At 39.4% G+C, this 15,681-nt stretch overlaps 1 protein-coding gene across 5 annotated transcripts in view; it reads right to left on the bottom strand.

Moving 5' to 3' along the window:
• The window catches only part of PEX5L (peroxisomal biogenesis factor 5 like), a 216,224-nt gene that overhangs the window by 143,994 nt on the left and 56,549 nt on the right, over window positions 1-15,681 (bottom strand). For 2 of the 5 annotated variants that reach the window (XM_032407136.1, XM_032407138.1), the window contains exon 2: window positions 14,470-14,541. The exons of the other annotated variants lie outside the window; for them this stretch is intronic. In XM_032407136.1, the coding sequence (XP_032263027.1) occupies window positions 14,470-14,541 (72 nt within the window). The remainder of the gene's footprint in view (window positions 1-14,469; window positions 14,542-15,681) is intronic. 5 annotated transcript variants of the gene reach the window in all.

Below are 15,681 nucleotides of genomic sequence, written 5' to 3'. Positions count from 1 at the left end.
TCTTTAACCCGAGGTCGATTCATAACCCCAGGGCATTCGTGAGTGGCTTCCTTACAGATGATACTATCTTGGATTTATTCACAGGAAGTAATCCTCTTGAGTGGCTCAGATGATTATTTTTTAAGTTTTCTTAAAGAAAGTCTTCCAGAATTCTTGTGAGATAGAAGTAAAGAAAATATTATCACTTTGCTGATAGGAAAGTCAAGGCTTAGAGATTTGTTCAAGGTCAAATAGAAAGTCATCGGGAGAGCCAGGAACTTGAATCTTAGAATCCTCACTTGTATTTTGGCTCTGTTAATGGACTTAATAACTTCCTGTACCCCTTGCGTCTGTAGAGTTTTGCATTTTAGGACCCTAGCAAAGATTTTTAAATTTAGAATGCTTACAAAAAAGACCATATATTCTAAAATGCATTCATAATTATTTATTTTTATCTTGCCTTTCAATATGAAAAAGTCATAGGGCTTAATTCTATAACCCAATTAGTGGCGTCCCTTTCATATAAGTTGCTTAGATTTTCACTATGCGTCTTTAAGTCTCTATATTTTTTTGGCATAGGAATATCCTAGTGGGCCCATACATCTGTGTCCTCAATCCATATGGTACCAAAGTAAATTATATCCTTAGTTATTTGTGGCTCTAACAATATTTAGTCAATTTCCCTTCTCAGCAAACTTAAAAATTCATGCAAACCAAATTTATGCAAATCCATGTTTGTGATTTGGCTGTGGTCAGCCTTAGGAAGCAGAATCCCGTATAACTGCCACGTAGGTTGTGATTTAAACCTGAGGTTTTATGAGAGCAGTGCAACATGCGTGGTGGCATCTCCAGTGATATTTAAAGGTGCAGGAATAGTAAAAGATGACACTGTGCAGATTCCCATAAACATCACGCATAATTCATGGTAAATCAGTACACGTCTGATCATAGTAACGTACAGGATTTTCTGGCAATCCCTTCCTTTCCTTTTTAATTTGATAACCTGCATCCTAAAAGAAGAAGGGAATGCTGTGGATGGTCACTGCAAAGCCAGGGAAAGTCACAGGGAAAAAAAATGCCTAAAGATCACCTTGAGTCAGAATAAGGCAACCACTAAAATGACATTTATAAAAACAAAATATCAATGGGGAAAAGTAAGTGTGGCTTAATGTTACATAAAGAAGCAGATACAAAACAATGCATACTGACTGCAACTCTGCAGAAAATGGAAATTATGCTTGTGACCATGCAAAAAAATGAGAGAGTATGCACAATGAAGAGTCCTTGGGAGCAGGGTGATACTTTCTACTTTGTCCAAAGTTTCCAAAGGAGGTTTGGTATCCTCGTGATGAGCACAGTAAGCAGGGAGAAGGGACCCCGAGGGTGACCATCAGCCCTCTGGCACTAAGAGGTAAGGGTCCAAAAGGGAGACTGGAGCGCTGCTTTTGGGAGGATGCAGGGATCACGAGGAGCTCAGAGGGGCAGAGGTGTTTTGGGTGAAAGTCCGAAGGGGTGGCAGACTCTCAATCCTCAGACCACTTTTCCAAATGGGCATGCAAAGAAACTGGAGATCTTCCAGCGACCTGGGATAAACTAGCTCTCCTGAACAGTTCAGCAGGGACTTCAGCCTGAGAAGAAAGGTCAGCCCCTGTAGGGCAGCTGTCCGGGTGACATTTTCAGAGCATGGCAATCTACTCCCTTAACAGAAAGTTATTCAACAAACGCTAAAATGGTGAACTTTCTGGTTTTGTTCCGAGCATGGAATTTTTCAAATATGGTGAGCCCAGAGGTAAGTCTAGACACAAAATAAGGATTTAACTGATCATGAGAAGCACTTCAGATACAAGGACTTGAAACACATGTAGCAACCCAAATGCAGTATGTGCCTTTTACTGGTTCCTTTACAAGACTGGCTGGTCCCCTGGCCGCGTCATTCAGCACAGTGCAGTGGCCCATTTGCCCCAGAGGTGGGCATTTCTACTAGGACTGGGCAACTGCCCCTTTTCATAGGTTTGCTTTCAGGTATGTGTGTTTATGGCTATGTATTCACACATTCTCTCTCTCTCAGTCATACACATACATATATATGCTCAAGAATGCTTTTTTTTGAAGGGAGAATATTTCTTTTCCAATGTACCCATCTTAAATTATTTATGCTTTTCTTTAACACATACATCTTTCCTTTACAAATAGAAAGGCTTTCTCAGATTCTACCATGTTACATTATTTTTCCAAGCATGGACAAGATAGTATTGTTACTAATCTATCTAGCTAATGTCTCCCTAAATAGTCAGGAAAGCATGATGGAAAGAGAAGCTAACTGTGAACTCCTCGGACCCAGGGCTGCATGTACTGCGGCACACGGCCTAGCTCCTTGAGGTTGCGCCATGAAGCAGACCTGTGTAGAACTCTCTATGCCTTAGTGTGCATTCTGAAATGGGGATAACAGTACCTACATCATGGAGTTGTTGGGAGGATTAAATGAATTAATATGTATATAAAGTGTTTGCAACAGGGTGTAGTATATAGTAAATGCTACGTAAGTGTTTATTATTAATCTTTTAATAAAAATGGTCTAAGATTAGACAAAGATCAGGTTATTAAGATATACCTCTTGGTCTCCATCATTTACACTTCCTTTTTGTAACAACCAGGGTCACAGGATTGATTACTGTGTAGGTTCACTTTAATAAATGAGGCTAGGAGGGAATATTTGAAATGTTAGGGACATTCAGATAAAGGACTTAAGATACCTGTCTTAACTCCCTTTCTTTCGTAGGGCTAGGATATGAAAGTTTAATGTCTCTACTAAAATCATAACTGATCCTTTCTTGACCCCACAATTCGAATAATCTAAAACAGTGCTTCTCCAACTACAGTGTGCATAGAAATCCCCTGGAAAGCTTGTTAAAACAGATTTCTGGGTTCCATTCTCAGAAACTCTGATTCAGTCTGGGACTCAGAGTATAAATTGTTAACAAGCTCCACGTGATGCTGATGCTGCTTATCCGTGAACCTCTCTTTGAGTAGCTGGGCTCCAAAAAACATCTTTGGCCATTGTTCCTAAATCCCAAGTCCTGTCGGGGGAATATATGAATGCTAGGAAGACTCTGGAACTCTTTCAGGACCATGACTAGGGAAATAATGCACATCGTAGCGTCCCAAATGCTCCCTGGAAGTACTCGGTTCCAGACCAGCTCAGAACCGGCGCCGTCAACGCCTACTGACGGAAGGTCCGCACTATACTGTGGGCTTCTTAAGGGCCATGAGTATGTTTATGTCATCTCTGTGTCCCAGCATCTGGCAAACACCTAGCTAGAAATACACTGCCAGGAAGTTTCTGTGAAATAAATGAGTGAACTGAAAGGTTAGATTATTTCTACTGAAATTTGTATATATTTTAAAGCAGCATCCCATGTATCTTCCTCCAGAAGTTATTTTATTAAGTTACCTCATAATAGAGAAGAATAAAAGACAGTTTAATTTTGCTCATATAGTTTATCTTAGAACCAATTTTTAAACATATGATTCCCTGTTTAATTGTCTCCCATGAATACTGAAAGTTAAATGTCGCCAACATCCCCTGAGCTGGTTCTGCTCTGCTCCCCCGCCTATCACACGGGGGGAAGGGACCTTGGGAAGAGGGTAGAATCAAGCCCCCAATTTTTTAGAACAACAAAAGGTATAAATGTACAAAACACAATTAAACATTTTTCCCTACAACAAAGCCCCAGAAAATACATAGCAAAATTGTTTAGATATCAGATTTCTATAAACAAAAGATTCTGAGGTTTTTCTGTTTCTCCATTTGCTCCCTCTTCTCTTCAGGAACAGGCTTTACTTTTGCTTTTCATTTTTTTCCCTCTTTCATCCCCCCGCCCCCCACATTTTTAGGGCTTAAGAAGTCCTCGTCTACGGAGCCAAGAGAAACCTGTGCTTTCTCTCTCTCCTCTCTTAGCATTTGGATTCGCAAAGGGGAAAGCCTCAGTTGGAACCACAAGGAGGTCTCCTTCCCTCCAATCCACACCCGTTCACTCCTGTGGGAGATATCAGAAGATCTGTGATACAGATAATATACATATACACATATACGGGGCAAAGGCAAAAAGGGAGGAAGAACATTACACACTTGGGATGCTTCAAGTTGTTCAGTATGAATGGGGCGTGGAGCGGAGGTGGCAATGAGTGAGAATAACAGGGTAGTCAGGGGCCAAACTGCATATGGCCTGGAAGTCCAACTGAAGAGTTTGCATTAATTACTTGGGAGACAGTGAGAAGCACTGGTTCTCTCCAGTCTTGGGTGCCCATCACCTATGGGCTGCACTAAGCCAAACAGCGTTGGAGTCCACGGGGCATGTCTTGGATGGCTACTGTGGTTCATAGACCCACAGAGGGATGATTTTAAATCAAGTTCCTTGGAGTTTGGGTGGAAGGATAAGACTGCTCATTCTTTTAGTGAAAAATAAATTGTTTCCTTTTTCATAAAAGTAAAGTTTCCAAGGTTTTCCATCTTTAGCATAAAATTGAAGAGTAAGCCTGTACGTGAGCTTCAATTTGTTTTATTCTGTACTAAACAACTTGATTAAAAAAATCCATCAACTGATGCACCATCACTCAGTAATTTTTTTTCAGAAACGATTCCCATAGTTCACAAAAATTAATGCATCAATTTTGGGGGCACATCTGAAGTTTAAAAATAAAAGCTGGAGTCTAGGGAAGTGATAATTGGACAACCTTTGACTGGAAGAAAATGACTTCCATGCTTAGTGTTTTTCTACAACAAGAATTCATTAATTATTCACAAATTATACAAATGAGATAATTTTGTTAGAAAAAAAGTGATGAATGAATGTTTTTTTTCTATTCAGAACATCCAACACAAAGCCGAGATGGTACATTCTCTCACCATTTCTTTAATAAGTCACTTATTCATATATTTCAAGAATGAGATCATTTGGCCAAAAAAAAGTTACTATGGTGAGGAATAAATAACAATTGTATTGAATGATCATTTGTGTATGCCTGTGTTCTTCCTAGATCACGAGATAGGAAGGAAGTGGTACTCACTATGATTGGGGGTAGACCATGTTAAAAATTAATGACTTAAAATGGAAATGACAGAATTGCAGAGCTGTTTTGGAGAAAGGGAAGGAAGCAGTGGAGCATTAAAAAAAAAAAAGTAGGTTTGCAAGAACTGCATTTCTGTCAAAGCTTATATATGCAGTGTCTGAATAAGAGCCACATTCCAGAGGCGGGGATCAGAGAGTGGGGCTGAGCAGAAAGGAAAAGACAGGGTACCGGAAGGCCTGGATGGGAGAGAAACAAAAGCACCAGCACAGAAATGACAAGGTTGGGGCAATGGCAGAGCACAGGCACCTGGGTCCAAAGTCAGAAGGGGAGGAAGAGAAAGTTAAGCTCTTAACTCTCTCTGCTGTTTTAAGTTATCAAAATAAGAAAGGTGGAAATCAGAGGGGGAGACGAACCATGAGAGACTATGGACTCCGAGAAACACACTGAGGGTTCTAGAGGGGAGGGGGTGGGGGGATGGGTGAGCCCGGTGATGGGTATTAAAGAGGGCATGTATTGAATGGAGCACTGGGTGTTATACGCAAACAGTGAATCATGGAACACTACATCAAAAACTAATGATGTACTGTATGGTGACTAACATAACATAATAAAATTAAATTAAAAAAAAAAAACCTTTTTTTTTTGGTCTGGTCTGTTTGTTCCTTTGTTATCTTTATTTATCAAATTTTGAATATGTAACATAAATCATTTCAGCATAAATATTTCCACCCACATCTGGTTTTCCAAGCCCTTATGCCAACAGCCGCGGATCCTCCCAGTAATCAGTGAGTTCACCTGTGGGGTTCGCTAGGCCAAGACGCTGGCAGCGCCTCCCAAAGTGGACGGACTGCAAATCTACGTGTGGCACCCTGGACACGGTCCACAATCCGCACCACCAGCTGAGAGGGCGATGATAAACTGATCCAGGTGGAGAAGACCCCACAGGAGCTGGAGAAATTGAATGCTGCAGCATGGAGGGAACATTTTGCTAATCTTGTTAGGAGTGTCTTAGGATGCAGATTCCACTTTTAAAATCTTGAATGCTGGTACACGGATATATACTAGGAAGTTGTCACAGATTTGTGAGAACCTCTTTATGAAGTAGGAAGCATCTCATATAAACATCCTCTCACAAAGATCAGACAAGTTTAATGGATTACAAACTGTGCACTTGAAATACACACTTCTCTCGAGTGATTCTTCTGGCTTGCCTGATATATTTAGCTGACCAGCAGGAGGGAACATAGAAGAAAGGATAAGCAGCTTAATTTAGGAATGCAGTTATCGGGATAGATGAATGACCCCAAGACTGGGGGCTGCACACCTGACTTCTAATATTTCCTATGATATAAAATAACCTGGTGACACGGTCAAGCTACCTCCCTACTCTGAAACTCATTTAACTTATTTTGATGGAAAGAGACCAATATAATTAAATTTCTTAGCAGTAGCACCCTTTCATTGAACAAAGCCTGTCTGTACACCTAGCGGCTGACTTGCTCTCTAAGAGGCGCGCCTCATCATAGACAGTGTCGCCCCCCAGCCCCCCATTCACAGTGTACAGAACGGGTCCCGCAGAGCACCGTCTGAAAGCCACAGGATTCGATTATCTAAAGTTCCTAACAGCTCTGATGTCTATGGTTCTCCTACGGATCAGATGAACCTACTTAAAACACCACCAAAAACCCAAAACAAAACCAGAAACAAGCCAGTAAAAGCACAATATAAATCTTCCACAGTGAAAGGCTGAATGGTTTCTTTTCAAGTTGTATTCCAAATGGCTGAGTCTGCTTTTAAATATTACCATCTCTGGCTGTTATTTTCATATATCACATCATTTTTACACTCAGCATGTCAGCTCATGTCATTTCAATTTCACATTTATTTTCTCACTGACTAAACATGCTGCCAGCACTTTTCCCCATTAGATTCGAAAGAAAAAAGGGGCTATTTGAATATAACCGAACATCTATATTTTTCCAACTTGAAAGTCCAGTGTTTCATCTCATGTCACATGTAACGAACATAGGCTGCACATCAATAGTTTAAAATAAAGATATGTGGTGCATACATATTTCTTGAACTTGAGGTGGTAATTCATGGTCTCTCTCTTGGTGATTATAGTTTTTAACCGACCCCTGTGATTTTCATGACTGTTTAGAAAACTGGGAAAGATGAAAGCTGGTGCTTGCTATTCACCAATGCTGGTTACTTGTTTACTCACTGAGATGCAAGCAAACGGGGCAAGAAAAGGTAGTAAAAGTCCTGCATAGGCAGAAATATCAGGTTCAGAGAGGCTGGTTAATTTTCCCCAGGGAATAACACTATCATGTGACCATACATGTTTTCATTCAGATTTAATTCAGATTCTTGTCTGTGAAAGCCTTGCTCTTACCACCACGTAAGGACTCTGTTATATCCAATGTCCAATGCTTGCCATGGCAGAGGGGCCAGCACTGCTGAAAATGCACCAGCCTAGGGCACCTGCACGGCATCTTCCAGAAGGTGTGTACAGTATTAGTACTAGTAACGCAGCAGGAAGAAGCAAAGTGAAAATGCGATGCTACAACCGGCTGCACATTCGGGAAGCAGGAGCTGCTGGTGAAAGAACATGAGACAGGCAGAGGTGGCCCGGACAGGGCTCTCCAGGGGGGCGTCCCCATTTGAACCTCACAACAGACATCTGAGCCAGACGGTGTTATTCCATTTTATAGATGAAGAAACGGCGACTCAGAGAACTTCAATTTCTCACTCTAGTGTCTTCTGCTTCGTAAGCGGCGGAGCGGAGATTAGAAAGTAGGAGGACGGCCTCCTACTTCGGGTCTCTCTTGCTTGTCTCTGGGTCACTCTGTAGGGAGTGACTGTCTAGACCTTCTGGCCTTCTACCTTCACTTCTCCGTAACGTGTCCGAAGACTCCAAAATGAAGCAAGTAGGTCTACCCTTTTTGCTTTTCCTAGAGTCAGAGGTGAGACTTAGGCGAATTGGCACTACTGGATTGAAATGCATGAAGTTAAACAAACACAGATAAACTCACCATCGTGAGTTTACAAGGAAAAGATAAAGATATTCCCCTTGTCGTGCTTCCTCCACCCCCGCCAAATTACCAGTAACTCAGAACTATTTTTATATTGCTTGACAAAATTAGGAAATATTTAGCAATAAAACACAGGGTGAGCATGCCCCTATTGCAGTAATTTTTCTACTTAACCTAGGGGAAAAACTTGTCCCCTTCCTTGTACAGTATTTATGATGATAAATCGCTTTGCAGCTGAGACGGCACTGCTTGGACCACAGTAGTGAATCTTTTGTTTACTACAATGCTGATTTCAGAGAGACAGCAGATTTGAATGGCTTCGGTCTCTCTCATCACGAGTAAGTATGTCTTATTTTCATTGAATCATTTCTCATCTATCAGTCTTGCCCAGGGAAAACGCTAATGAGCCTGTGTCTGCTCTGAGAGGAGTGAGGGCAACTGCAACTGCTTCGTCCTTTCAGTGTCTTGGAGTATCTGCTTCGGAATCTCCAGGCTGACCAGATGGTCTCTCTTCTGTAACTCTAGAGGGGTTTCTGTTCTTGCTGACCAATACTGTCACTAAGAAGATACTCCAGGAGAGTATTATACATGATACCAAGAGACAGGGTCTCATGCTTTATAAATCCCCTCAGAGGTAAATAGGATCCGAATTATATTTAAATTTGTCACTATATTGATATGTCAAAGAAAGCACTGGCCAGATGGTGCTGAGTACAAAGCAATGACACATAACATCCCCATCCCTTTACTATTTATGAGTCTAAGACTCGTGTCGGCTGCTTAGATGGTGATATGACCACACTATCTGTTAATACCAGAGGGAAGTCGAGTATCCTTTCCAGCTCATCTGTTTTTCTCATTCTTCCATTTTCATTTCATGATGGCCCGTATCTTCCTCTTTAGGATTCATTCCCACAATGGCCACTAGGATAGAATTGCTATCCCACTCAAATGCCTCTGTGTTATTGAAAACACAAGGGGGTGGCTATACTTGGTTTCTTCTTTTTCTTTAGAGAAAAATCACAGAAATTCTAGTTTCCATCGCTTTCTGTTCAGCCTTCTATGAATTTAAAAGGACACTCTCAGAAAGGTCTTGGGCTTAAGAAAGGCATGTGTTGTTTCTCTCCTTGGTGCTTTGTAGGGAAGGGAAGAGGAACTGGATGTTAACAACCTTTTAGCTCTAATTCTGTATACATTTACTTTGAAGCCATTCCTCTCCTAACGGAGCCACAGGGGCCAAGAGGGAAGTAAACAGTTAAGGAGTGTTTATGGAAAAGGTTATCCCTGTGGGGATTCAATAAATAAATAGCGGCCAATTATGATACTTCCAGTATATGATTATTTTATATAATTAGAACACTGGAGCAAAACAGCTGAAGACCCACCTATGGGATGACCAGTAATGGGCAACTGTAGGGAGCTATGTGGAATCATAGAAAGAGCACTGGACCGAATGTCAGGAGGGAAGGCTGGCTTCCAGGGCTCTCTCTGTACCTAACCAGGACTCAGGGCAACTTGATTCACCTTTCTAGACTTCAATATTCCTCTTTGCTAAATTGTGATTGTGGGGTAGTAGGGACTGAATGTTTGTGTCCCTTCCCCACAAATTCATATGTTGAAGCCTTAACCCCCAGTGTGACTGTATTTGGAGATAGGGCCTGCAAGAAGGTGGTAAAGGTTAAATGAGTCAGTAAGGGTAGAGCCCTAATAAGAGGAAGTGACTCCAGAGCTCTTTCTCCTTGCATATGAGAACACAGTGAGAAGCTGGCCATCTACAAGCCCAGAAGAGAGCTTTCATCAGAAACCGGCCATACCAGCACCTTGATCTTGGACCTCCCAGCCTCCAGAACTATGAGAAATGTCTGTTGTTTAAGCCATCCAGTCTATGATAGTTCATACGGTGGGCAAAACAGACCAATACAGTGATTAGGACTCGCTAATTAAAAATGGCATAATGATTTACAGTTTATGAAGTACTTTTACAGATTTTATCCTCTCAGGAAAAACTCTAGGAGATGGTAAGAGCAGAATATTATTTTACAAAAAGAAATACCTCAGACTGATTCAAGATCACAAGGGTACTGAGTAGAATTTAGTCAAACTACAAATCTGGGTCTTAAAAGGCATTTATACCTCTGGGTATAAATGGCTGTGGTTTTCTTATTTTTAAACATTTTGTTGGATGTCTATGAATTCCAGTTTTTAGATTTCCAGGTAATGCTTAGTTGAAGAATGTCGAATTTATCACAAGTCAGGTATATTTTTTTCCCTTCAGAACTACAATAATTGTTTCCTTTGACCCAGTGGTTCTCAAAATGTGGCCTAGGACCAGCAGTGGGAGCTAAGGACTTAGAAATGCAAATTCTCGGGCCCTACCCCTGACCTATAGAATCAGAAATTCTGGGGGTGGCCCCCCCTGCCCTAAACCTATGTTCTAACAAGCCCTCCAGGGGATTCTAAGGCTGCTAGGATTTGAGAACCACTGCTCTGATCTCTGCACACTTGTTCCCCTTGTAACTGGCTGACATTTGACATTTCCCCACCTTACCGCACTGAAGGATATGCAGCTGCAACTCTGCGTCCAAAACCAACTGGATTCATGACATACTCATAAAACCACTTTTGAAATGTTTGAACCTGTGAGTGTATCCTTGATCTAATTATAATATTCCATAATTTTGTGTTACCCTTTGTTACATACATCCGTTAAGCTAACTTGGAATTTGAAAACATTTTAGAAGAAAGGTCATCTTGGTCCAGCATATCATAACTTGATACTAAGTTGACTCTATTCTAATTAAAAATAGTAATTTAAAATAGAATGAATTTATTATTTAAAGTAGAAAATGTTTTTAATCCCTTACTCAAGGTACTTAAACATCTACTCCCCGATTCCCATCCTTAAAATCTCAGTAACTTCAAAAGGAAATTCATTTGTACATGAAATCTATTCCTAAACAATATCCACCCCTCCCTCCAATCAGGAAAGAACATTTTAATGAATAATAAAAATGATCTGAAATATATATTTAAAATTTCTCTTTTAATATTTGTTCTGGAAAGCCAAACACACAATTTATTAATTATATATATTTGTTATAATTATATGTAATAATTGTATAATTATATAACATATTCTATAAATAATGAAATATATATATATTTGTGTCAAACGTCTGGGGTTTAGAGGCATTAAGATTTTAATCTAATATGCTTCCTTTGATAGCTTTCCTATGCTTGAAGTTTGAAAACTCTAGGGATTTCTGGTGGAAAATATGGACTCCAATGCCAATGTCATACATCTATATTTAAATGACTATATATGGGTGTGTGTATGTGTGATTATACCTGGCACCTGTTACTTTAGGACAGGTGAATTCTGTCTAGAGAATTCTGTGAACATTTTCATATGAATTTCAAATAAATTTTGCCAATAACATTTGACAAAGAGAGAAGCACAATATTGCCTTTTAAGAATAAAACCTTACACATTTCCAAAATGACTTTTTCTCAGGTAGAAATAACATAGAAATCACCTTTAACCCCCTTGAATGGAGCGGCCAGGGAGAACAAAATCCACATACTCTGTGCTGCTTCTGTTATTAGTTTGCTTATATAAGCAAAACTGTGAGCTTTCTGTGGGAGTACAAGTCTTGCAAGTCACACGACTGATAAAACAGCATATAGCTTGCACAGCATTTGTAGAACGACAGTTTCTGAATGACAGATTTAATGAGATTAGTAGACTTCTGCCCAGCACAGCACTCCAACTATTTTATTTATCTTCTCTAGATTTTCTTTTGGCAGCACTTACTGAAAAAGCTATTTGCAATTATATGAAGATTGACTAACAAATATCTACCATGTTTCTAAAAAGATGCGGAAAGACTAAACTGAACATAAAGATTCCTCCCCAAATATATAATATCTATGAAATGAAGCAATAGTAAACGAATGTGTTTTACACACATAAACACATACACATTTTTAATGACGCTCTCTTAAGCGTAGAAAGAAATTTTGTAGTATTATCAAGACTAATTAGAGTCTTACCCTAAATATTTTACTTCGAGGTATCAACACTGTCATTGTTTCAACCTAGGATTTGATCACAACATCATCAGCAGGTAAACCTTCCCCAAAAGGAAGGACTAGTCTTACTGCCAACAGCAAACGCGAAAGCCAACTCATATTCATAATGACTCGTCTTTTAAAATGTGTTTTGACATGAATGACTCAGCAAAGCTGGGTCACTGCCAACTGGTGCCAACTGGTGCAGTGGCACTGGGGGAAACATGATTAACTACAGAGGCAAACAATGACTGGGCAAGTCAAATCCTCCCTCCTTTGATCCAGGTAAGAAAAGCATTATTTTCTGAAACAGAAGGAAAGTTGGTTCTCTTAGCAGTTAATAAAATGTGTTTGGGGACAACAACATAAATGTTGTGAAAGCTACCATGAGAAAAAAAGAACAATGACTCCCTTGGGCTTTCCATTCCAAAGATCTCAACGTATACTTTTATGGTTTTCTCTATCCCAAAACTTAGTTAAAACAAACAAAAAAAGCTTTAGGCAAAAAAAGAACAAAAAAAAAAAAAAAGCAAGCAGCCTTTGAGGGTAGGATGATACTAAGAAAGTACAAAAAAGAATAAACGTTTAACTTCTACACGATTAAGGAAGAAATAAAAAAAATAACTTACTTTTCCTTTTAATAGAGAAATGGATAGGTATGTGTGTTCTCATAATATACTCAATTGTATTTTACTAGTTCATTCACTGGGTGGGTCCCGTCCTTGATTGAGAATGCCAGTCTAGGGATAGGATCTGTGGGAGATGGAGATTTGTGCCCCAAGTAATTAATCTGGCATAGTTAAAATGATAGCTAAGAGCCCAGCAGAGCACCTGAGCTCTAGCTCCACTGATCTTATTAACCAAACTGACAATTTGGCGTTAAGCAGAAATACAGGGCCAAATTCCTTGCCAACCTCTGCCCCCCCGCCCCCCAATTTACTCAGGAGCAGGAGAGTGAAGATAAGGCAAGTAAAAAGAATTCAAAGGCAGTTTGAGTGGACACTGTAAGACAACCTATTTTCTACCTCTGGGGAGGTGTTTTGTTTGGTGAGTTCTCCCCCAGAAGACCACTTCAGTTACCCTCAGTTATTCTAGACCCAAGAAGCAAGTCTCTAACTCTACTTTTTTCTGATTGCTCTCTTCTGATGGTCATTTTTCCTTTTTTTTTTATTTTTCAGAAATAAACACAATGGCTCCTTTAATGCAATCATCACGATGCAAAACAAACGATTATGAGATTGTTCAAATTCCACTTGCCTTTCTGCAACTTGCTGACTGCTTTCTTTCTAACCTCTTCATCTACGCAGACTCCTTTGAATTATTTCTCAGTCTCTACCTGAGCTTACATCACCCTCAGAATCAGTGCCACTTACACCTTAAATAGGTGTGCAGTTATCTTGTCTCCTTGATAATTAACAAAGACGTTGAGGGCCAATGCCAATTCAGTGGCGTTAGTTGGATACCTTCCATTACCTGATATCATTGTTTATGGTCTATTAAGCAGTTTTCATTTCACCTTATGGGCCCATATAAAATCCAAGCTAGCTGTTTCTCAAATTACAGGCAGTATTAAAGAGTATTAAGTAGCTTCTTCTTTTTATATTTTTAAAATAGTCTTTAAATTTATTGCAGATATTCTGATAAAGTAAATTGGGCAATATATATGTTTTTAGCTTCTCAGTTTTTTTAGTCTTTTACCCACCTCCCCTTAAAGCATACTCATTGTTTAACACTAACAGTAGCTTTCTCATTTTCAAAATAACTTACTTTTTGATTTAAATTTTTTTCTAACCAAATTATCACTGTATTGATTCATTTTTCACTGGGGAATGTAGTTTTCCAAAAGTTCTCTGATCTTGTTCTGCTTTATTTTTCATCGTTCTTACATACAGAACATGCATGTTGACAGCATGCAGAAGTCAGTGGGTCTGAGGGATCATATAGGGAGGCTTAGCGACTCTCAAAATCTATCTCGTTACGCAGGCCTCCGCTGGACAGGCTAATAATGCAGCCACCAGGGCACGGCTGAACACTCAAAGGGCTTCAGCTGTCAAAGGTCTACAGTGCGGGCGCCTGGGTGGCTCAGTCGTTAAGCGTCTGCCTTCGGCTCAGGTCATGGTCCCAGGGTCCTGGATCGAGCCCCGCATCAGGCTCCCTGCTCGGTGGGAAGCCTGCTTCTCCCTCTCCCACTCCCCCTGCTTGTGTTCCTGCTCTCCCTATGTCTCTCTCTGTCAAACAAATAAATAAAATCTTAAAAAAAAAGAAAAAAGGTCTACAGTGCGACAGTAGAAAATGTATGGAAGCGTTCACTTACCTGCTTTTGATCAACAATTATTTCGAGGTCTTCATCACTGCTTAGTTTTCCATATCCTTTTTCTTTACTTTTCTTGTGAAAGAATAATTTTAAATGATCATTTAGTTTCTTTCCATTAATAAGGTTAACTCTCACTTAATACTTTTTAAAGATTAAAGTCTTTACTTAGCTTTGTTCACTAGTCATAATACATCATTCTCTACGTCAGTCTCTCACGGACAACAGCAAAATTTTTGTTGTTAAATTGTGGGCTTATAATGAACTCATCAAGTATTTCTGCTTAGCCTCTCCCATCCAAATTATACCTTTAATCCTTTTCTGAATATTGTTATGCTTTTTTTCAATTTTGTAGTTTCAAAACAGATTCTTTAATACTTTGAGAGAGATAGACAATTCCCTTAAGAGTCCCAGCCCATTTTTCTTAAAGACTGAAACTGCATTTAGTAATTATAGTATACTTAAGACTTCAACTATTAAATGTTTATTTTAATCCTTTTATATTTTAAAGAATAAGACAAGCATTATACAACTCAGATAATGAATCTTCAGATTTTCTACATTTGCTTATGAATCCGATGAAAACTAACACTGGAAAAAACAACTCAAATCATTTTTAAAAGATGAGTAAAATAATTTTCAAAATTAGGTAGTTTGAAAAGTTGGAAGAATACAGACCGTTTTTAAAAAATGCACTCTACTGGCATTTTGTCTCCACCCCCCACCCCCGCCCTGTGACCTATCCCCATCTACCTTCCTCATAGCAAAAATTGTAAAGTTAGAAAAGGTCATAGATCATTTTAACCATTTCACTGTTGTGCTACAGGAGAAAGATAATACTTCTGAGTCTTTTTTTTTTCTTTCTCCCAATGCGCTGGCTGATAGGAATGACAGAAATGACAGATTCCTTCTTCATAATTTCAGAAATCATAGTACCTCTGTAGAGGACCAGTAAGAAAAGGAAAATAAAATCCACTACATACTTAGCTGTAGTCTAAGGTTATTATTAAAAAAAACAAACCAAAAAACAAACACAACCCTTGCTTTAGGTATTAACTACATCAACGAGAATTAAGGGGACTAAGAAATATTTGTTTGCATCTATTATGCCATATTAGGATACCCATCTCATTGAGGGAAGAACTATATCCTTCAGTGAACTTGATGTAAGTCTTCTTTACCCTGTGGGACACAATTCTTGTTTATTTTTTCCCC

This window comes from Phoca vitulina, unplaced genomic scaffold, assembly GCF_004348235.1.
Source record: "Phoca vitulina isolate PV1807 unplaced genomic scaffold, GSC_HSeal_1.0 scaffold8, whole genome shotgun sequence".
Lineage (NCBI taxonomy): Eukaryota > Metazoa > Chordata > Mammalia > Carnivora > Phocidae > Phoca > Phoca vitulina.
The sequence above is the reverse complement of the archived record's forward strand: the minus strand, read 5'-3'. Positions and strand labels throughout refer to the sequence as shown.